The sequence below is a fragment of the Fistularia commersonii genome, chromosome 17 (assembly GCF_037954325.1).
Source record: "Fistularia commersonii isolate RoL2024-O1a breed Wild chromosome 17, RoL_Fcom_v1.0, whole genome shotgun sequence".
NCBI classification, from domain to species: domain Eukaryota; kingdom Metazoa; phylum Chordata; class Actinopteri; order Syngnathiformes; family Fistulariidae; genus Fistularia; species Fistularia commersonii.
The window spans coordinates 9,391,254-9,414,000 of NC_141300.1; the positions used below are offsets into that span (position 1 = coordinate 9,391,254).

Genomic DNA, 22,747 nt, shown 5'->3' on the forward strand with positions numbered 1-22,747 from the left:
GCCTGATCTTCTGATCTTCCTGCACTGCACCCGCTCCTCTCCGCAGTCCTCCTCCACACATCCCTCCTTTTTTGCTCATATTTCCATCTAATTGGCACTGCACCAGTCCTTTTTCCTCATTTCTCGTTCTAGTTTTGTGGATTTCTTGGCTAGACAAAAGAACACATTGTCTGCATTTAATTAGGTAGTTGGATAATTAGCTCGTGAAGCATGCACTTGTTCACGAAACGTGCACGCATAAACAAACGTACACAAATGTTGCATGCATATACAAGCACTCTTTGTCGGACTCAGGTATCTCAGGACTTAATTTTTCTTGAAACATGCACGCACACACACAAACACTCACACAAAAAAAAATGGATATTTATAGCCCTCCAGTCTCCAGTCTATCTGTTGCTAGGATACCAGTCAGCTCAGAATTCCCAGCTAGGCAGTTTGCCTTTGTTTACAAAAATCAGTAAGTTTTGTATGATCCGTCTCACCCATAACACACACATTTGGGAAACTGACTGCCAACTCATCGTGTTTGTCGTGTGTGTCCGTGTCCCGTCAGGATCATTGTGACCTTGCGCAGTGAGCTGGCAGTAGCCATAGCAAGCGAGTCAGCAAGAAATGTGAGGAAAAATTGTAGACAGTATTAGTCTTATGGTCTGCATGGGGGGGGGGTTGGTTTAAATTAGGTCACTATGTTCAAGCATTTGTGGCAATTAACCATCACCTTTCATACAATGTCTTGAGTAGGATGTAACTGTCGCAGGTCTGTGAAGTTGTTTTTTTTTTCTTGGTGTTAGTTTTCTGATATAAACTGAGCCAGACTTTTAATAAGTAGTTGCAAGACATTTTCTTGCCTTGTCTAAGATCAGGTATGATCTCTCAAACTAATCTGTTCAGAGAGCAATTGTTAGTGTGTTCGAGTGCGCTTCCTCATCTTTTAGTTGCTATGAACAAATTACTTTCATTTACCTTTATTAGATTTATACTCTGTTTTAGTATAACTACAATAAGTCTGTGAGACAGATCAATCGGCGTTTATTGCAATCAATGACCATTTTTCTATATAAACCTGCCCTTCAGCACACGTAACACATAACATGACATATACAGGTCTGTCTCTGAAAATTAGAATATTATGATAAAGTTCTTTATATTTTGTAATGCAATTAAAAAAACAAAAAATACTTTTTCATGATATTCTAATATTTTGAGATGGAGGATTTTTGAGTTTTCTTAAGATGCAAGCCATAATCAGCAATATTAAAATAATAAAAGGCTTGCAATATTTCAGTTGATTTGTAATGAATCCAGAATGTATGACATATTTGTTTTTGTAATTGCATTACAGAAGATAAAGAACTTTATCACAATATTCTAATTTTCTGAGACATCCCTGTAATAGTCTGGTACCCGACACATACATGATGCGAAAAAAAGTTAACTGGCTCTGTATATTGCACATTATCATGATCTATTCCAGCCGCAGGTCTGCTGGAGCTCATACCGGCTGACACTTGATGTCGGAGTTGGGGTTCATCCTTGAACAACCACATTATTAACAACCAATCAGCTCGCACGTTCATCGTAAACTATAACTATGATATTGTCAATCACAGTGCCGAAGACATGTGAAAATAATTGCTCCCTCAATCAAGTTCAACTACACGTGTTGTCACACGCATAGAGAGAACATACAAATGCCACACAGAAAAGCTGCAGGCATAATTGAACCACAAACCTTCTAACTACAAGACAATAGCGCTTCATCGTTGAATGTATCTCACAGAAATAAATAACAAATGTCTAACCTGTCTAAATTTACTGCTACAGACACATGAAGTTCCTTTGTGTTGCATGTGAGTCGAGGTCAATCTCGACTCCACGAGATGTTTTGTCATTCCACGTACAACCACTTGGGGACACCAAAGTCAGACAAACCGATGCAACTTCAGTTTCTGTGCACATGACTTAAGTGAGTCCAAAGTAGTGAGTGATATTCATTTACAATTTATTATTAGATTCAAAACTAATTATAAACTGGATAGCGTTGCTCGATGAAGAAAACATATTACCTCTCGATGATGAAAATAAATTGCTGCTTGACAGGTAAATAATTCACCACTTGATGGGTGAAATATATAACTGGTCGATGGGTAAAATATCTAATTGCTCGATGGGTAAAATATATAACTGCTTGATGGGCAAAATATATATATACATAGATACCTCATGGGTTGAATTATGACTCTGGAACATTAAAACTGAAATGTATTTTTCACAGTTCAAATCTGAATTAAAACAAAAATTGAACATTAGCGAGTCATTTTTATTAGTTGTTGAAAATCTATTTACCATTATATTATTTACCATCCCTCAATAATATAGAATGAGAGCGCGTGTGTGTGTGTTAGTGTGTGTGTGTTAGTGTGTGTGTTAGTGTGTGTGTCAATGTGTATTTTATTGCATGATGGATTGAATAACACCACTAGAACACAATAACAGAAACATTTTGCTGTTGGCTTTGTTAAACTTGATTAAAAACTGACATCCTGTGTGGGCGTGTATTTTTTTCCCAAGTCTTTGTGCATTTCCTCTTCAGTTGTTGTTCCTGTTTCAAAATATGGGGAAAGAACTATAATTTGAAAGAATACTAATTTGTGTCATTTTTTTCATATTTCAGCCAACACTTTACAACTTAGTGTGTGTGTGTGTGTGTGTGTGTGTGTGTGTGTGTGTGTGTGTGTGTGTGTGTGTGTGTGTGTGTGTGTGTGTGTGTGTGTGAGAGAGAGAAATTATATCAAGTCCACATCTTTGGATGTGCTTGTGTGTGCATGTAACATTTCGCTGTGTTCGTGTATGTGCAAAAGTGGGTATGCATTCTGATTTGGTGCGTAACAATACAAATGAAAAGAACTTCAAATGGTAGTGGTTTGATTCTTTTTTTTTTTCATTTTAATTATAGCCATTTGTGGCTTCGCACTTGTGTCATGTGTGTTTATTTTTGCTGGCCCACTCCAGCCTCGTCACTTCGGTGGGCAGACGACCAAACAAACAGACAGAAAGACTGACTGGCTGACCAAACATTGTAACTGATATTCTTAAGGCCTTTTCCAAATTTGTCTGTCAGCCACGGGATTCCACCGTCTGACCAAGAATAAACACACATCCAGGCGTCTCCCCTGCGCCATACTGTACTCATGTGTGTCCATACTGTATACATGCGAGTGCAGTGGCTCTGTTATAGATGTGGGTACAATATTTCTGATGCAACATGCAGAGTTGAATCATAATAAAGCAACATGAATCCCTTTCAAGATACAGTTCCGATGATTTAGTTCTGTCTCGCCCCGCCGGCCATTTACACAGCCTTTTTTTTTTTCCCCCTCTTCACTGTTTCTTCATCATCATTGGAGAGAAGACGACCTTTTACAATACATTCACACCCAAAATAATGTTGAGTGTTTATAAAAGGTTGTCTTGAATGGCCCATCTTATTGCAAAAAAACAATAAGCCAGGCAAAATTTTTATTTTCATACATTATATTGTAGAAGAGGGAGCTGCACAACTCCCGAGTCTTTGTTATTCCATGGCCTCCTTTTTGTACACTTTACCTTTCAAACTAAAACATAAACTCCAATAAATAATGTGCAACGGCTAATATGTAGGATAATGTTACATTTAGTAGAAAATGTTATTGAGAAAAGCGCTCATGTAATAATGTCATTTAATGCAATATTACATCACTGAAGAATAAAAACATTGATATGGAGTGTAACCTCATCAGCTTTCCTTACTGAAAGGAATGAAAACATTTTAACATTATTGGCAGTTATTTTATTCATTATCATTGCAAGGCTCAAACATATAGCATAAGGGGGTGGTGTGGTGCAGGAGGTAGAGCAATTGTCTTTAAAACTAAACATTGCCGTTTCGATTCCTGGATCCTTCTAGAGTGTTGCTGAGCAAGACACTGCTCCCCTGTCGCTGGTTGATGTTGGCTTGTTTCTCCGTGATGGGGCAGAGAACGAATTTCCCCATGGGGATTAATAAAGGATAAATTATTATTATATTTGTTGTTGTTTTTTTTGTTTTTTTTTACAACATGAACTTTATTTTGTTTACGGAATCTTGTTTAAAATAAATAACTACGCAGAAATTTAAAGTTCATTGTGTTGAGAAAGGAAGTGGGGTAGAACAGATCGAAAGACGACAAGAGTAAGAAGTAGTTAAGATGCTGTATTGACGATCTCTTTGAAATCCTCTGGGCTCATGCATGATGTATTTCCTGCTTCAGTGAAGCAAGAGTGCAAACTGCTGTGTAGCTGGCAGTCAGACAGCACTTTTCAATTTTTTTCAGACTTACAGACAGTAAAGAAACTTGCAAACACCTAATTTCCGCTCCGCGGCGTGTCTGAACATTATTGAGCAGGAGATAACTGGAAACACTGAGGTAGAGACAGATGAGGGGAGTCTTTGCTAACATTCTTGCTCTCTCTCCTCTTTACATGTACATCAAACACCCAAGAGTGGCATCTCCCCCCTGCACACACACACACACACACACACACACACACACCGTCACGAGTCAGCTGTGTTGTCGATGTAGCATCATTAGCTTTTCTGTGTTCCTGTCTTATCCATGCATTTGAAATATTTATCAGGCCTCTTCACTGCACCATCTTCTTCGGCAGCAAACAAAGCGCGAGATGCTCCTTAACGTGTCCTTGAATAACAATGCAGAGGCACGACAGAGACAGATCAACACCATATAGGTGAAAATATAGAAAAATGTATGGTTCTTTGTTTGGAAGATTTTTGTTGAGACTAAAGGGAATCATGAAAAAGTGAAAGTTTCATGTAGGTAGCTACACAAATAATACATGTGCAATGTATCTTTTCACTGACTGGTGTCTAGGGAGCTCAAAATGTTAATGTCACTATTTTAAGGCGGTGAAAGTTTGGGTGACATTTTACAAAAACACAGCTGTAAGTGTTTTGCTCAATTTAAATCCAAGAAATTAGATTATCATTATCCGTGATCGACTGGCGACTGGATAAGGGTAAACCCCGCCTCTTACCCAATAACAGCAACCCCGAGACCCTGAGTGCAGGATAAAAGATAAATAAGGAATGTATGAATCATGAAAGATTGTTATTAATTTCCTAGAGATGTGGTTGATGTGATCAATTAAGGAGCAAGTACGGATAGTTTTATGGGACACATTATAGAGGATAACAGTAGAGTTTTCCACATATTTCACCCCATCCTACTTAACTTTGACCGGTCCTTGTATTCAGGGACTTTGAAATGGAAATGCAAGTATATTTGTCTCCACAGCTGCTTTTAATCTCAAGGTGTCAGCTATTTTCCTGTATTAAAAGTATCTTATATAAATTACTTTGGGTATTCTTTCAGTGCAAGATGTGAGTCCTTGGATAGACTGTAAATCTCTTGCCTAATGGCCACTGGGACTCAACCCTGTCAGTAAAACAATGGAGGCATAAACTCATCTGGATTTATTTATGTTTTTTCAAAAACATTAAAACTGTTCGTTGTTTTAATTGTGATTGTACCTTATATAATCCTTATATTTTCGTTATGTCTCATCGCTGATGCTCATCCAACTGTTTTAATACAAAGATCTTTAAAACTACACATTATCTGCAGTGTGTCATAGCATAAGCGAGACAAAAGATAATTTGAGAGCACTCCTGAGTGAAATACAGTGCTACATTTGAAATAGACAGTTTGCTCCAAGTTGGAAATATGAGCCCAAACCTGATGGATTGCTGGGCTGAGATGAAGGCCTGTTTTGCTGCCCCCAACTGGCTGAAACTCACCTAATACAAGTAATTGGTCTACTTTGCTCATACATGAAGAACAAAAAACTGTATAATACTTCTTTACATGAGCCCGATGTGAACAACAACAATTATGGCAACAAGGAGGTTTTTGTATTAATCATTAGCAAAATCATTGGAATATTCATCTCATTAGCTGTGCTTTCTCCTTTATCATGCCCCCCCCTTTTCATGAAACTCCAATGTCAGTGTTTTTCCAGAGAGTTTCTGCCTCAGTTAATTTGCCCAATTCCTTTTACTCAACTTCTACAAACTCCAATATCCAAAAGCAACAAGGTTTTTTAACTGAAAGAAACTTGCATTTACTTCCATCATCAAGGCACCATTAATATTTTTTCTAATATAGGAATTTGAGCAGCCTAATATAACTAATCATGTAATCTAAAAAAAAAGGCCTTTTTATAAGGAGATTCTATTTCAGGTTCTTGACAATTTGCTCGGTTCGACTCCACCTCGTACAGAAGGAGTTTTTGCACCTGCCAGTGGTTGTCAGACGTTGGCTGGTCATCAATTGGTATAAAATAACATGTGAATGAGAGTGAATGGTTAATGTATCTATGAGGGGCCCTGCGATCGTTCCTGGGGGAACCCCGCCTTTTGCCCAATGACAGCAGTGAGAGGGTTCGGCCCACCAGGATAAGTAGTATTCAGGATGGATGAATGCTAATAATTATACCACCTCTACTACTGCTGGCTACATACCAAATGAAGCAGGAGTGGACAGGGGAAAAAATAACCACTCTTACAGCACTAAACACCACAGGCTGCCCCCGTATGTGGACAAATGTTTTGCAAGGACTTCATCATTAGCGAAGATGAGCTCCCGATATAAAACAGAAATACGTAACAAACAAAATGCTCAGACTCGGGTTTGGAAGGCAGAAACAAGAACCACATTTCTGAAAGTAATTTAAAGTCAGTTAAATATATTTGAGCTGTTTCAACCACTCCGTATGATTTATTTGTTTTCATTTTTGTTCAAACAGAAACAGATGACTTTTCGGGCTGTAAGTGGTTATCAGCTACACAAATGATCTTGTGAAGAAATTTATTACCTTGTGGAACAAGTTATTGTCTTTGGAATTGATGTTTGCACAAAATAAGTGTCACCTTCCTGGTTCTTTGGAGACTCTGCTGGCGATTATGCATTTCCTACAGTTTTTATTATATTCATTTTTCTTACTGACACATTGTTTGAAACCACATCTTATACAAAAAGCGCCGCTCCAATCCAACCTTAAACTGATAAGATAAATGTAACACAGCATTTCTTCCCCTTCAATGTTTTTAAGGAAGTCTGAGGACTATATCTCTCTAATCATTGCTAAAATTTTTTAAGTTTGCTTGCCATAGCAGCTTATAAATATTAAAACGACTTAATGACTTTTCATGTCTCATTTACTTCACTTTCAGGATCTTTTGCAAATATACATATATATATATACATAAAGTTAGTCACAGAAATGTTTGGACAGTGACACAATCTTCACGATTTGGGCTTTGCATTCCACCACATTGGATTTGAAATGAAACAACTACAACGGAATTGAAGTGCGGACTTTAAGGTTTAATTCAAAGGGTTAAACAAAAATGTGATTAAACATGTAAGATTGGTAGCTATTTTTATACAAATGCTCATTTCAGGGGCTCAAAAGTAATTGGACAAATAAACATAACCCTTCAAATATGTTACTTTTCAATACTTTGTTGAGAATCCTTTGCAGAGAATGACTGCCTGAAGTCTGGAACCAGTGGACGTCATCAAACGCTGGGTTTCCTACTCCATGACGCTCTGCCAGGCCTTTACTGCAGCTGTCTTCAGTTGTTGCTTGTCTGTGGGTCTTTCTGCCTTAAATTTTGTCTTGAGCAAGTAAAATGCATGCTCCATTGGGTTGGGATCTGGTGATTGACTCTGCCATTGCAGAATATTCCACTTCTTTGCTTTAAAAAACTCCTGGGTTGCTCTTGCAGTACTTTTTCGATCATTGTCCATCTGTAACTGTGAAGCACCGTCCAATCCAACTTTGCCGCATTTGGCTGAATCTGAGCAGAAAGTATATCCCTATGCACTCAGAATTCATCCGGCTGCTTCTGTCTTTTGTCACATCCCCTAAATACAAGTGCGCCAGTGCCATTGTAAGCTATGCATGCCCATGCCATCACACTGCCTCCACCATGGTTTACAGAAGATGTGTTGCGCTTTGGATCATGACCTTCCTCATCATCACTCTGGTACAGGTTGATCTTAGTCTCATCTGTCCAAAGAATGCTGTTCCAGAACTGGACTGGCTTCTTCAGGTGCTTTTTTGGCAAAGTCAATTCTGGCCTTACTATTTTTAAGGCTGATTAACGGTTTGCACCATGTGGTGAACCCTTTGTATTTACTCTCATGAAGTCTTCTGTTTATGGTAGACTTAGATACTGATACACTTACTTCCTGGAGAGTGTTCTTCATTTGAGTGGATGTTGTGAAGGGTTTTTTCTTCACCATGAAAAGGATTCTACAATCATCCACCACTGTTGTCTTCCGTGGACGTCCAGGCCTTTTTGAGTTCCCAAACTCACCAGTGCAATCTTTTTTCTGAGAACATTGCAAACTGTTGACTTGGCCACTCCTAACTTTTCTGCTATCTCTATGATGGATTTCTTCTTTTTATCAGCCTCAGGATGGTCTGCTTCACCTCCATTGAGAGTTCCTTTGACCACATGTTGTGTGTTCACAGCAACAGCTTCCAAATGCAAACACCACACCTGGAATCAACTACAGACATTTTTACTGCTTAACTGATGACAGGTTACCAGGGGAAGAGCCTAGGCAGTTTTTTTTTGTTTTTTTTTTGCAGCCTTCTGAGTCAATTGTCCAATTCCTGTTGCTCTCTTGAAAAAGAGGTGGCTATGTATTAAAGAGCTGTAATTCCCAAAACCTTGCTCCACTTTGGATGTGAATACTCTCAAATTATAACTGAGAGTCTGCACTTTAAGCCCATATTGATTATATAATTGATAATTGCATCCTGAATATGTTTTTGTAAACAGCTAAAATAACAAAACTGGTGTGTCACTTTCCAAATAATTGGATATATGCTGTAAATTTGCTGCTCATATATATACATATACATATATATATATATATATATTCTGCTCAAAAAAATAAGGGGAACACTTGGAGTTACATTGTGTTGCCTTTAGTTTTTGGCACATGTATATATGCATATATGTAAGAATGTTTTTGTGTTCATTTTGACATTGATGCCTATGCTTGGCTGACTGACACTGAAAATGGGAAAAGCTGTGTTTTCTCTGAAGCTCAGAGGTCAGGTTTGGACTGTGTGTAAATTGTTAGAAATTACAAATTAGTGTAAAGCTGGGACGTTTCATCTGGTTAAGCTTTTAATGGACATTTCAGTTTGCAGAAAAACACCAGTTTTTGTACAAGAGCAACAGTAACATATCCTTTCTTATCTTATCTCTCCTTCAGTACATAAATTGTAAATTCCCCATCTTTTTGTCAATAAACAACTGTTAATGTTAGTCAAAACAATCATACTTCACTTTTCACCATTCAACTGACTCTGTGACCCGACCACGATTTCCTGCTTTCATGTGGGCCCAAAAATTTACGCCTGTTAGACAACATATGGAGTTCGTTATTAGCCATTTAAATTTACAACCAGTAACACACACACACACACACACACACACTCAGTCAGTGGAAGGAAGCTGGAGAGCCTGAACCAGGAACCTCTTCCTGTGAGGCGACTGTGGTTACCACTGCATTACCATACCGCCCTTTCTCTGATGGAGTAAAACGTTTATTCATTTCAGTGTGTATTTCCATTCTGCACTGGGTCATGATATCTGAGTAGGGAAAATTTCTTGGCTCAAATTATCTGTGGATGCAAAATGAAAAAAAAAAGTTGTTGTCCTGTTGTACAATTAAGGCATGTCATGTTGGATGCAGTAGTTTTTTGCTGTAGTTTAGCCACAAATTGGTTGTCTGGCATGTTGTGACCCTCAGCAACATTGAGTTTCAAGAAAGTGAACATGGTACTGATACAAGTGGACAACAATTGGAAAAACAACAAAAAATAATTAATAACTGTAGAAGTCCAAAAAATAATTTGCTTTAAACTCCTAATTAGTCTTCTGAAGGACATAGAGTAAAAAGGACTGGGACTCACGGGGGAATTTCATTCACACACACACACACACACACACACACACACACGCCCACACACAAACACACATTTTAATTAAAAGAGGAGAATAACCTGCAGGTTAAAAGTAAGTGTGGATGCTATTTTGCCATGAGGTGCTTTCTTGTTTTCTTTGTAAAAATGTCGCAAGGCTATTTGTGTTTGTATGTTCAAGAAATAACTGGTGAAACGTGTGTTTGCACAAAAGAATCCCCCCTGAGACAAAGTCAGAGACAATGAAACAGCTGTACACTTTAACAGCAAATGCACACTGAAAATGTACTTACAAAATAATGTCTAGAAAATGAGAATAACACTGCTCAGTATTGGAAAATGGTCACGGTGCATCTGTGAGGATTTGAACCTAATTGTTTTAACCATTTGGGCCTAAGGCTGAAACATATGTCCCATTTATGACTCGGTGTTATTGCTTTAGGCCTTTCCCCCTCATGGGCTGAAACAACATGTTACATCAGATCATCCATTCAGTAATCGGTGCTTTATCTAGTCGAAAAATACAATGGCAATGTAAAACCGTGTGATAAACAACTTTTTTTTTTTTTTTTTTAACTATGGTACTGCTTATACTACCCTTAGCCTAAAAATAGCATGTCAACTCATCCCATTAACATTTGACCATGTAATGTGACCTCCAGTGACAGTGGTCAATTAAAATATTTCTCTTGTGAAGAGGCTCCATCTGCACCATCACAATCACACTGCTTTGTCACCTTGGAATTTACATTCATATATCAAACTTTGTGTGTGTGTTTGTGTGTTTGTGTTTATGTGTGTGTGTGTGTGTGTGTGTGTGTGTGTGTGTGTGTGTGTATCTGAACAGCTTAGCAGTGCGTGAGTGATTCAAAGCAGAAGCTGGTGACTCGGTAAAAGGTTCATCAATTAATCAGATCATCTGTGGTTGCCACGGTGAGCGGTTGAGACGTGCAGTCTGGTCTTATTTTGACACGGCATGCTGATCCCAGGTCTTGGCTTCCCCATCACGTTAGTTTAATTTGTCCAGACATTAAATTTATTTTCATTTACCGACATGAACTCAACCTAGTTTCATTTGGTCCTCCTGGGTTTTTGCGTTCATCTTATTTAATTGTCTCCTTCCCCCTTTTGGCCACGGTTTCTGCTGTAAAAAAAAAGTAAATCTGACTTCTTTGTTATATTTATTTAGTATTACTATTATATAGTGTATTTAATAAAATGAGTGTCAATTTCCAGTTGAAATTAGATAATTTTTATGTCACTTAGTTGGTCCACATCCTGGCTGTTATTTTCTTAAAAACTAATTTTCATTGGCTACTTCCACTGGGTTCAGGTTCTTCATACATACCTTAAATGATGAGGTTTTTATTTTTATAGTCAGTTTTCACTCCATTTGCTGTCAAGCTGCATATTAACTTTCTTTCACTGTCATCAGATTCTTATGCCGCTATGTTCTTAAAAAAATACCATGAACTATTTTGAAACTAATATTCATAGCTGTCCTCATAATTCTAATGCCAGACCTCTAATGGTAATCTTTTGGTTCTAACAGTGAAGGGAAATTTGTCATTTCTGTCTTAACTATTTTTGGCATCTTAGCTCAGGTGAAAATGTCATTGACAATGAGTTTCAATAAATGAGGGTGTTCAAAGGAGCCGCTTTGAATTGCTCTGACAATGCAGAGAAGGGCAAATTTACATTTATCAGTATCATTATCACCCCCCCACACACGCACACACACACACACACAAACAAATACAAAGATAAAATACAATATACCAATGGTTTAAAAAAAAGCCAATGTCAAGGACAAAAATTCTGCATTCAAATTTACATGGGTATAAGCACCACAGTATAAGTATTCTACAACCAGAACTAAAAAGACCCACACAAACCCCGAGGCGAAGACGCTCACTAGAGGGAGAAACTTACCTTTTTGTAAATACATTTTTGTCATTATGTCATTATCTATCGCCAAAGTAGTAGTGATTTGATAGCGTACGCAGAATTTTAAGTGACGATTATTGTGTTTGTGGCTGATTCCGCTGAGGTATATTCTTCGGAAGGGAAAAGTCAAATCTCAAAAAAAACATCTGTAAAATGTTTATTGACAAAATAAGTGACAAATAACCCTCATCCTTTGAACGAACTGTTAGGTCACATAGTGCAAGTCATTAAACCTTTTTGCCTGATTATCTCAAGCGTCTGCTGTTTTAATTGAAAACAATCAGAAAAACCTTGAAGTGACAATTATAACGCATAAAAATGCATTTTTTAAACATCCAACAAAGGTCTTCCACTATGTTTCCAACCTCCCCCTCCTCCAATCCTTCACCCTTCACATAAGGATCCTATAAAGTTTCTGCGGTCGAGGCGCCGCGCATGCGCAGAGGCTCCCCGAGTAGCGTGTGTACTAGTATTATTATTGTGAATGGGGGGTGGCGTGGGGGAGGGGTGAGAGAAGGGGGGCGGTATTTTGGGTGTACAGTCACAAGAGCGACTCGACGGAGCCAGGAAGTAGACTGGTGATGCCTTCAGGTTCAGGAGCAAACGTGGGGCAAAGTGGACGCGGAACAGAGATGCGAAGGAATGAATGAGTGCGAAGCTTTTTCCGCGAGCGGCCAGACGCGTACGTTGATAATAAAGTCAAAACGACGGTGAAATGGTAGCGTTTAAGTGGTTAAAACAAAAGGATAAAATGATCATTTAGCGTGATTTCTTTCCCGAGGAGTGAAAGAAAAGAAGGGTAACTTTCAACTTTCCACTTTTGTTTGGCGAAGCGCAAACGATCCCTGGCAGGCGTTTGTGCTGTCTTAAGAGAGGGTGATTCACTTAAACGGGAATAAGCGGGGAGGAGGAGCGCTTGAAAGTTGCAGGTAGAGATAGAAAGAGAGAGAGAGAGAGAGAGAGAGAGAGAGAGAGGGAGAGAGGGAGGGAGAGGGAGGGAGGGAGAGACACACACAGAGACGGTCAAAGTGAGCTTTATCTCTCACTGCGGGTCGCTTAATAAGAAGCACTTGGAGCCGGAGGAGCGCACCGGGGCCCCGCGGTCACAGCAGCACGTTGAGCCACACACACACACACGGAAACGAAGAACAAAAAACACAGACACACACAGAGGGAGACACGGAAGGGAAGTGAGTGAGGACGCGGACGACGATAAAGTTTTGGGTCTTTTTTTTTTTGTTTTGTTTTGTTTTTTCCCCCCCTCCCACGGCCGGATCCTTTGAGTCCACAGACAAAGTGCCGAAGCCGCCGGTGAGCGCACAGCGTCGGGGAAGATGCCGCGGGTTGTCCCGGACCAGAGGAGCAAGTTTGAGAATGAGGAGTTTTTCCGCAAGTTGAGCAGGGAGTGTGAGGTGAGTCTGCACACTGAGCCCTTTCTATACGGCGGAAACACACACACACACACACACACATATACGAGACGGCTGGAGGATTTGGTTTGTTTCAAACTTCGTGTTCGCACCCCCCGAACAAATCTCATCTTTTATCCGAGTAATCGGATTACGCCCCCGCCTTCCTTCGGACCCAGTGTATTTATCATAACCCTCTGATGCTGTGATAAATCTAAAACTTGAGAGACCTCTGAGAAACATCAAGCTCGATCGTGTGCTCTTTTCATCCTTTTCATCGCACCAGATTAAATACACCGGCTTCAGGGACCGACCCCATGAGGAGAGACAGGCCCGCTTCCAGAACGCCTGCAGGGACGGACGGTCAGAAGTCGTGAGTAGAAACTCTCAACTGTCGATGCTTCATCATTTGTCTTCAAGAGGAACAGCATCAGAGGACAGATGATGAGTGAATAGAAACTAGATTTTAGCTCAGAAAGAGAAATAAAACACTGGTGGTTTCTCAAACATCCCTCTGGCGTCCTCGTTTGAGGACATTCTGGTCGGCGGCGGCCCCCGCTGAACTTGGTCGGATGCAGCAGGGGTGAAGACAGCATGGACAAATTCAATCTCAAAGTTAAACGCGTCATTACATTACATTACATTACGCTTTTATCCAAAGCACACCAAAACTATGACGTGACATCACATTGATGCCTTTTTTCAGAAACAAAGGTGGATTTGAATTTCATAGGAAAGGCCACTGTACTGGTACTGAGAATGAGTGAGATGTGTGAAAAAGAGCGGTGTTCTTTGGCAATTTCAAAAGCAATACCGACCTTTTTGTGAGTCCAACTCATCCCTGCATGAGGACTCGAAGTTTTGAGCTCTTCTCGCCCTTGTCATCTTTCACTTCGAGTATTTTTTGCGCCTGCTAATGGTGGCTGAAGCAAATGGCAGCAGGAAGTTTAGGGGAGCATAGCAACATGTACCAAATAGTTGTTTTTCAAATACTTTTATATCGATTATTTATTCCTACTTGTAGATTGAAATTAAATACATATGTATAAGTTGAGATTTTGGTAAACATTGAGGTACTTATTCGAGGACCTCAGGACCTGCGGTTGGTTCCCTTGCACCTATTGGGGAAAAATAAACAATGTTGTGGGAATTCTTCAGAGGATTGGTTGGGTAGAAAGTAAACGTTTAGATAGTTTGGTTTAAACCCTATAAAGGGCGTGCCCTTTTTTTTTCCTCCCCCAATAATTAGATAAATGGTTATTTAATCACCAGCTCTAAAAATCACCCAAGAATATTCACATATTTAATGCGTCTCCTGTGTAAAGGAGTCCAGAATGACACGTAATCACACACGATTGTCTTCATTTGGTAGTTAAATAGCCCTATATACCTATTTTGATGACATTTTAATTCCATTTAAACTTGTGTACCATGAAAACAACTGTAGGCATTAAGATTGGATTAAAAGTATTCATATGGGTAAAAGTCAAAGTAATGAGTAAGAGTGAAAAAGTCCTCGCATAAGGACTCGGGGTTACTGAAGTTCACGGGCCAGTTTCAGAAACCTTTAACTGATAGGTCTTTGCTGAAACTCCAAAAGCGCAAAACGCTTATAGGCGACAACTTTATTTTCCTGATAAGCAAAAAATTATCTGGACGGTTTAATGGACAAAATGAAAGCATTGTGAGTTTGTCTTCCTGGGCAGAGTAAGCAAGCATCTGCGCGCATGCGTGCGTGAGCGTCTGTCTTCCGATGTTGCCCCCTCAGCAGGAAATCGGCGCGTTATCAGACCCTCAGACTAAACTTTACGTTCAGACTACTCATCTGTGCCGAGTGCAGCTGCAGGCCTTTTGTCTGTGCAAACGCGCCCTCATTAACACGTTATCACGCAACCGCTTTACGCTCACAACAAACACTGTCAGGGTTGTGACTGTGAGCCCGAAATTACCCTCATAAGGTAAATGTTTGCCTGTCATTTCTAATTAAGGAATATTGTCAACATGTGAGCACAGCCAAAGTGTGCAGTGCAGAGAAGGAAAGTATGATGAGCTGAGAGAAATTGTTATAGGTATAAAGCCAAAGGTATATAAATTGAGTTGATTAATAAGCTGAACTTTGCAGAAATATATTATTTTCTTATATTTCAAGCTTCTACAAGAGAATCAACACCCACTTAGGCGCTCGTGATGAGGTTGTTTTTTACACAGGTCCGTTCCACTGTTGATTCTGGTCTGCGGCCTGGCATTATCGCGTTGGATTCGTTGTTCCAGGGAGTTTTATTCAGGTCTAAATTAAGAAGGAGTTTTTTTTCACTGTGAAAATCAGTATTTTGGCGATGTTTTTCTTTCCTTAATTACTCTCTTTGGAAAGTAATTTCTCCTCACATTCCTTGTGATTTTAGTCCGCGACATCACCTCAGATGAAGTGTTATTTAGTTGTGTTTTAACACTTTAACTTCAAGCCTTCTATCTGGGTCGACCTCTTATCAAAGCGCATTCGCAGCCCGACCGGAGGAAAGCAAAGAAGACGTGTCTTTTATGCTCTTTAGTTGAGACAAAGTGAGCAAAAAAGACCCCTTTCAGAAACAGTGTTTAGAGCCGGGCCTTGAGTATATGCGGTCTGTAAGGCAAAATCAATATATACTGTATTTGTGAAAAAATAACAGTCAGATTGCAAGAGGATAAAATAACACTTCATATTAATATCATTGTAATCAACATCCAGTGAATGCAAATGAGGTCGTAATAAGATAAGAGAAGAGAAGATAATACTTTATTGGTCCCCATAGGGGTAATTTGTTTGTTACAGGAGTGAAACAATAACAATATCAATAAATAAGAATATAAATATAATAAAAAGGCTTCAACAGAGGCTTGGTGTTTTTTTTTTGTGAAAGTAAACACGTCACAAAATAATTTGTCCAACCATATTGTAACCACCAAATGCAATGATAGGAAGGTTGTTTTTTTAAAAAAATAAATAAATAAATAAGGGCCTGTAAATAAAATATACTCTTTGGCTGGTGGTATTTTTTTCTGGCATACTATTAACAGTCACCGTCAGTAGACTTTCCTGACATTCATGTTTGTCGTCTGAGATCGTGTAGCCGATCCCACAAGTAATGAGCAGTTTATAGTGTTTAAGCGGGCCAGGACTCTCTTATTATGTCGTGACCTCACGGCCGACGCCGTGAACTCTTAGTGCAACGTCAACCAAAGGTGAAGTGAGGCAAAAAGAAGCCCGGCAGGCCTACCGACACATACAGGACAACTCCTGCCGTCTTAGTCATCCCGGAGGTATTTTTCACAAACACCCCGTCCAATGTCAGGAGGTAGGAGGGGGGTCAATGGGGGAGCACATCTAGTTTTACCATCTTTTAGTGGGACATGATGCGTCCGTCTGTCTGTCTGTCCTCACTGTATTTATAAGCTTCTTATGTAGTGAGAATTGATGGCCACTGTTTTAACGGCAGCTGTGACATCATGTCGCTGATTTATCTATCGGCCAGACGCCGCCAGAGACGTCCTGCTATTTTCATGGTCGGCGTGAGCAGCGATCAGACACAATGAGGAGTCAACGCGCCTCCAAGGCTCACTTTTAATAGATGTAACACAACAACAGGAAAACAACAGTGTGATGCAGGGAATTTATTTATTTCTACCTTTCAGTATCTTACCTGAGTGTCTACTCTGTTGTGATGGCATAACATTATTTTTGCCTACTATTTGGCTTCAGTTTGGGAGGAGCAGTGGATGTAATTTCAATTAAACTGGACCAGATGCTTTTGATATTTCGCACTGAAAGCCAAAATGTAAATCATCGTTTTCACACATATTTGCAGAAATGGTTAATCTTTCAATTCTTACCTCATCCCAATTTCATAAACTGTCACATCAATAATTGCAAATACAGGAGTGAAATGTAGCAAATTGATCTAAGTAATTATAATGATTTAGTTCCTACAGCCTTGCCTGAGAACTTGAACACTTCTTCTTATTGTTTAAAATAGATTGATTTTTTTTGTCCTATTTAAAGTTTTTCTTGGAAAGGTTAATGCCTAAAGTCATGTTTAATGTATAAAAAGTTACAGAAATATTCAACTGAAGGACATTTTGGAATATAAAAGATGAATGTCAGTTCTATGAAGGTAAAATAAAAGCCTTGATATTCGGAGGTCAACTCAGAATTTCTGCTCTGGACTAAATAAATAAGCTGCCTGGATCGGCTGGTAAAAGAAAAGTTTTCAATTGAGGATAAAACTAATAGACAAAACACTGCCCTCCCTTAAAAACTCCATCCCCAAAGTCATGGTCTTGCATTGCCATGACGACGACCATAACAGAGCCTGATGACCGAACGAGAAATTACTCGCTATTAACTTCACAGTAACATGTTATTATCGACAGTGACACATGGAACAATGTAGTTCATTTTGAATCATAAAAGGGGGAGTCAAGGAAATGTCTTGGCAGAAACCCAGGCCTTATCTTGCTTTTTTTTAACTAAAACCTAAATTAAGAAGTCAGAACAGGAGAATAATTCTGGTTCATGACCGATGAGTCAGTATTATTGTGAGAAAAGCAAAGTAGCATCTGGACTTCATGTCAGAACCGGGTCCTGTCACACCGCTCCATCAGATCTTTGAAAATCGAACATCCACTCCCGGGAGGAAACACCCTTTTGAATCAAAGGGTCTAGAGATCAGCAGCCTGTCGGTGCCGTGAAACAACAAACATGTGCCTTTGTGCGCAGCTTTATTCAGGCGTGCGTCTTAACTGATCGAATAACGTCCAATTTTGTGCAAAGTAGAGGCGAAGAATTTATTGAAATATTATCTGCGATCTGGCCTGCAGCTATCATCGAATGACAGGGCGGCACATGAAAACCACAGTACTCATCTTCATAGGTTTTTCCATTAAATTAACTTAATAAATCTGAACGCAATCTGATATTGTGAGAGATCTTTTTGTGAAATTATATATCATTTTGAAACTGTTTTTTTCTTTTGGAATAAAATGAATCAATAAAAGTAAGCAAACCATACTTGTGATGCAGTGATTGTATGGCGTCTGAAGGTCCTTAAAGACCATAAACAGACTTACCGTAAATTGTTTTCAATTCAGTCACAAAGGCGAGTCCTTCAACAGTTTTGTAATTGAATTTGTGGAGACTTAATTGCAACGGAGGTTATATTTCACTTAGTTTCTCATCAATGGATTATTTCCTTTTGATTTGATTTGCAGGAAAGTCAACCCAAAAGTATTTTTTTCTTAAACTCATACAATCACTTACCTTTTCCATGAAATATAGCCAAACCAAACTGACTCTAATCAAAAGATCCACCACAGAAGCTCTGCTCAGCTTTATGGAAAATGATAATTTTATCTCAAAAATAGATCAGATAATCATTACATGATGATTAAGTGATCCCTTTGGATGCCACCTTCACAATTCAGGGGTTTGCAAAGCTAATTCATCTCTGTAAGGTTTTTCTATACAGTATAGAAAAAGCTTGAAATTCAAACTCTGAATTACTCTGCTTATTAAAAATTACGCATAAATTCTAAAAGCATTAATAACACAGCTCCAAAAGTAAGGTAATGTGTTCTGAATCGTGAGACGCCTCCTAACTGATCCGGATTGATTTGATGAATGGAACAATAATTCCAAGTAAATTAGCTTCAGATCATTAGACACCAGTCACTTTTTTTTAAACAACTATTGATTTCCATGCCAGTGGCCTTTTTTCCTCCTCCGTATCGGAAAACAGACAATTTCACATTTGTCTGTTTTCCTCCCCGCCGTTAAGATACCATTCGCTCCGTTTTCTCCTTCTCCCCCATCTCCCTTCCTCCTCCTTTGTCCCTCAATTTCCCTCCATTTCTCCCCTCACGCCGCCTCTCCTCCTGTCCTCTCCTCTCCAGCAGTAGTAGGCAGCAAATTGGTATCAGATGGTTGTAATCCAATACCTCAAATACAGCAGAAATGATGACTCGGGTGTTCTTTTAGATCTGGTTTCTGGGAGTGTGTGTGTCCGTGTGTGTGTGTGTGTATATGTGGGTGCGTGCGTGTGCTTGCGAGACTTTTTTTTTTTCCTCTCTTTGTGTGTCCACTTAGGCACTTTTTCATCTCTCTCTCCTCCCTGTATTTCTTTGTCTGCTGCTCTCTTTCATTCAGACTTTCTCTAAAGAGTCAGATGAGGGACCGATATGACAAGGTACATAATTTATATGCTTCCAGCTTAGTTGCAGCCTTAATGCGCTTAGTATTGATCCATCTCAACAAACACACAACGTGCACGCACACCACACACACACACACTCACACTCACACACACACAAACATAGATGCAAAAGAATTACATTTTCTAACAGACCCCCTCTCTCCTTCCCCCGTCTCGTCGTAATTCATCGCTTTCTGGCGGCAACCAAGAAATGCATTTCAATTCCGCGTTTGCATGTCTGCATAAATGTGTTTCTCTCAAGAACGGTCATCTCGAGTAAAAATCATTTAATAGAAATCAAAAATATGAGGGGAATAGCCACGTGTGCGCGCGCGTGGGTGTGTGAATGTGTGTGGCGATCATGCCAGCGGTTCAGTCTTTGTTCTGAGAGGAAAAGCGGTTATAGACCACGAAGAAACTGAGAGGGTGGCCGGAAAGGCAGAGGAAAGAAAATGAATCACTTCAGAGCTCTTTTCAAATCTAAAGCCTTACATTGGGACCCTCCCAAATCAAACTTTCAAACTTACACATTAATTTTGTTCCAGTTATACAAGAACTCACTGCGATGTGCTTTCCAAGATCAACAGTAACATTCAGAATACAAATTCCGGGTAGCAATGCTTTTAATTTGCTTTTAAAATGAAGTTAAGACTATATCATTTAGGTGCACTAAAAAAATATTTGTTATCGGCGGTGCAGAAATTCTGCTGATTTTGTTTTTTCTACACAGATGAAAAAATCCTGCGACGAGAAGTATCATCCACATTATCAGAACTCCGCGGATGATTTTATGAATTTCATGTTGTTCGAAGACTTTGAGCCCATGCTGTTAAAACCGGACTCCAGATAGAAATAGGAACTCGACGGTGTTTTCGAAGCGTAACTCAGACAACTGACTTTATCCCTCCCCCTCCTCCCCCAACCCCCGCTCGTCTTTCCCTTCCAGGCCTTTGTAGCTACAGGTACCAACCTTTCCCTCCAGTTCTTTCCCGCCAACCTAGATCAGCGGCAGGTTCCTACGAGGGAGTACGTCGACTTTGAGAGGGAAACGGGAAAGGTAGGACCTACAAAACTTGCTTAATTTTTGTAGATCATGACAGTAAAATGTTCTTTTTCAGACCAATCAAAGAGGTTTGGCAGACACGTCTCGTGCTCAGTCACGTGTGTTCTGTCATTCCCTCTGTGTGATTGTTTTCATATTTGGGGAAGCGTTTCCATCTTCTTTCTGTTCCTCTTTTTTTTTTTTACTGTCATACAGAGATGGTAAAAACAGTAGATGTGTTTAAGGAAAGAAACTATTACAACAATTAATTAGTGCGGGACCTGCGTGTGTTGGAAAGCAACCCCCGTCCTTGCTCTCTTGCTCCAGTTGCCGGGTGATTTTGTGGCTTCAATTAGTCCCGGCCTTAGTTGGGGGGATAGACACTTTAGAGATGCTCAATGACAATCTGACACGGGAGTTCAACAACTTTGAACAGAGGATGTTCACCGCTGCCGTTGTCCAGACGATATTGGCTGTTCGGCGGCACTTCTGCAGTGTTTATATGTATGTTAATTGTCTCCCTTGGCGCGCAGCCTGAACACGCTGTGTGTGTGTGTGTTTGTGTGTCAAAAGTCCCTCCACAAACACCGGCCAACTGAAATGACTGCCGGCTGGCGGCTCATTAAAAATACATTGTGGGGAATCGATGGACCTCCGTGCCCCGAGGCTGACGGACCAATCTCACACTGTTAATTATTTAACACAAATGCCCTGATAGTCGGAGCAGGATGTGTATACCCGTGTGTATGTGTGTGTGGGTGCATGTGTGTGTGTATGTACCAGACAGTGGGAGAATGAGACTATGTGTGTGCACGCGCACGTGTTAGTGAGTGTAAGACGACACCCTCTCTTTGTCACCTCCATGGTGCTCACAGATCTATGAAGTTTTAATGAGGCCAGGAGACGTAAAGCATTTTCAGAGTTGTTCTCCAGAAATAAAGTCAAGAGATGGAACAAACACACATGCATGCACATGCAGAAACGCATACACACACACACACACACGTCTGCAAATGAACGACGCAAACTTGCTGACAGTCAATTCCTTTCCGTATTCACATTTTGAAGTAAAAACATTAGTTATGCTTTACGAACACAACAGCTCAGATGTTTTGTTCCAGATTGCTGAAATGCCCTTTTCATGCTGCTCCCTCAAAAGACACCCATCTAAGGTTTCAGTCTTTTATATAATAGTCGTTTATATTCCACGTGTATGAAAGAGGACGAGCGAGTGCACAGTGTGGTTTTCTGAGAGCAATGTACTGTCAAAAAGTACTGAGAATACTCCAGAGAAGCCGTAGTGATGCGGTTTACAGTGTGCACTGCCCTGAATATTTCATACTAATGGTATATACAAGGAGTAATACAAATATTTAAATATATATGTGGGTATATATATGTGTATATGTATATATGTGTGTGTGTGTATATATATATATATTTATACATATGAATGTATATATATTATAGACTTGTGGAGCCGTTTACAGAGAAGCATTTGGAGGTCAGCACTTCAAATGTCAGCGTTTGGGTCGATATTCTTATTTGCACAAACCAAGCTACTTTCAGCTAAATGGATTTAAACCTGTTTAAGTCAAGTTCCTATCCGAGTCGAGTCGCATGTGTGTCCAGCTTGAGTCCAGAGTGATTTTCAGCTCAGATGGGAGTCGGATGTGAAAAACAGCATAGAATCAAGCCTTATTAAAAATGTATTGAAACACACTGTAAGCACTGAATGATGTATCACGTAACTTAGCGAAGGATTTTCTCCTTGGATGGCTGACTAACTGTTACTAAGTGACTGAGCTGTGAATGCGACCCAGCAAAACAGAAATAACCGTGGTTTGAAAACTCAAAAGGAAAAAAAAAACAACCGAATGCCTTTTTTAATTGTTTTTTTTCTTATTTAATTTTCTAAGCTACACGGGAACATCGTGATCACATTCAAACATTCACGCAGGGAATGAGGCCTGTACGAACATAGTCATATTTGCTGCTACTCTGTAGGGATCAAGCCCGAGAACCTTGCTTTTGGGTACCTAAGTGATCAGAATGTCACTGGCTGCAAAAAAGTT

The 22,747-nt window shown here is 39.7% G+C and overlaps 1 protein-coding gene across 4 annotated transcripts in view; it reads left to right on the forward strand.

The window, feature by feature from the left end:
• The first annotated feature begins 12,999 nt into the window (after nt 1-12,999).
• Nucleotides 13,000-22,747, forward strand: part of cbfb (core-binding factor subunit beta) — a 36,400-nt gene continuing 26,652 nt past the window's right edge. For all 4 annotated transcript variants that reach the window (XM_086163281.1, XM_086163282.1, XM_086163279.1 and 1 more), the window contains exons 1-3: nt 13,000-13,409; nt 13,693-13,779; nt 20,577-20,687. In XM_086163281.1, coding sequence (XP_086019407.1) covers nt 13,332-13,409; nt 13,693-13,779; nt 20,577-20,687 — 276 coding nt within the window. In that variant the 5' untranslated portion in view covers nt 13,000-13,331. The remainder of the gene's footprint in view (nt 13,410-13,692; nt 13,780-20,576; nt 20,688-22,747) is intronic.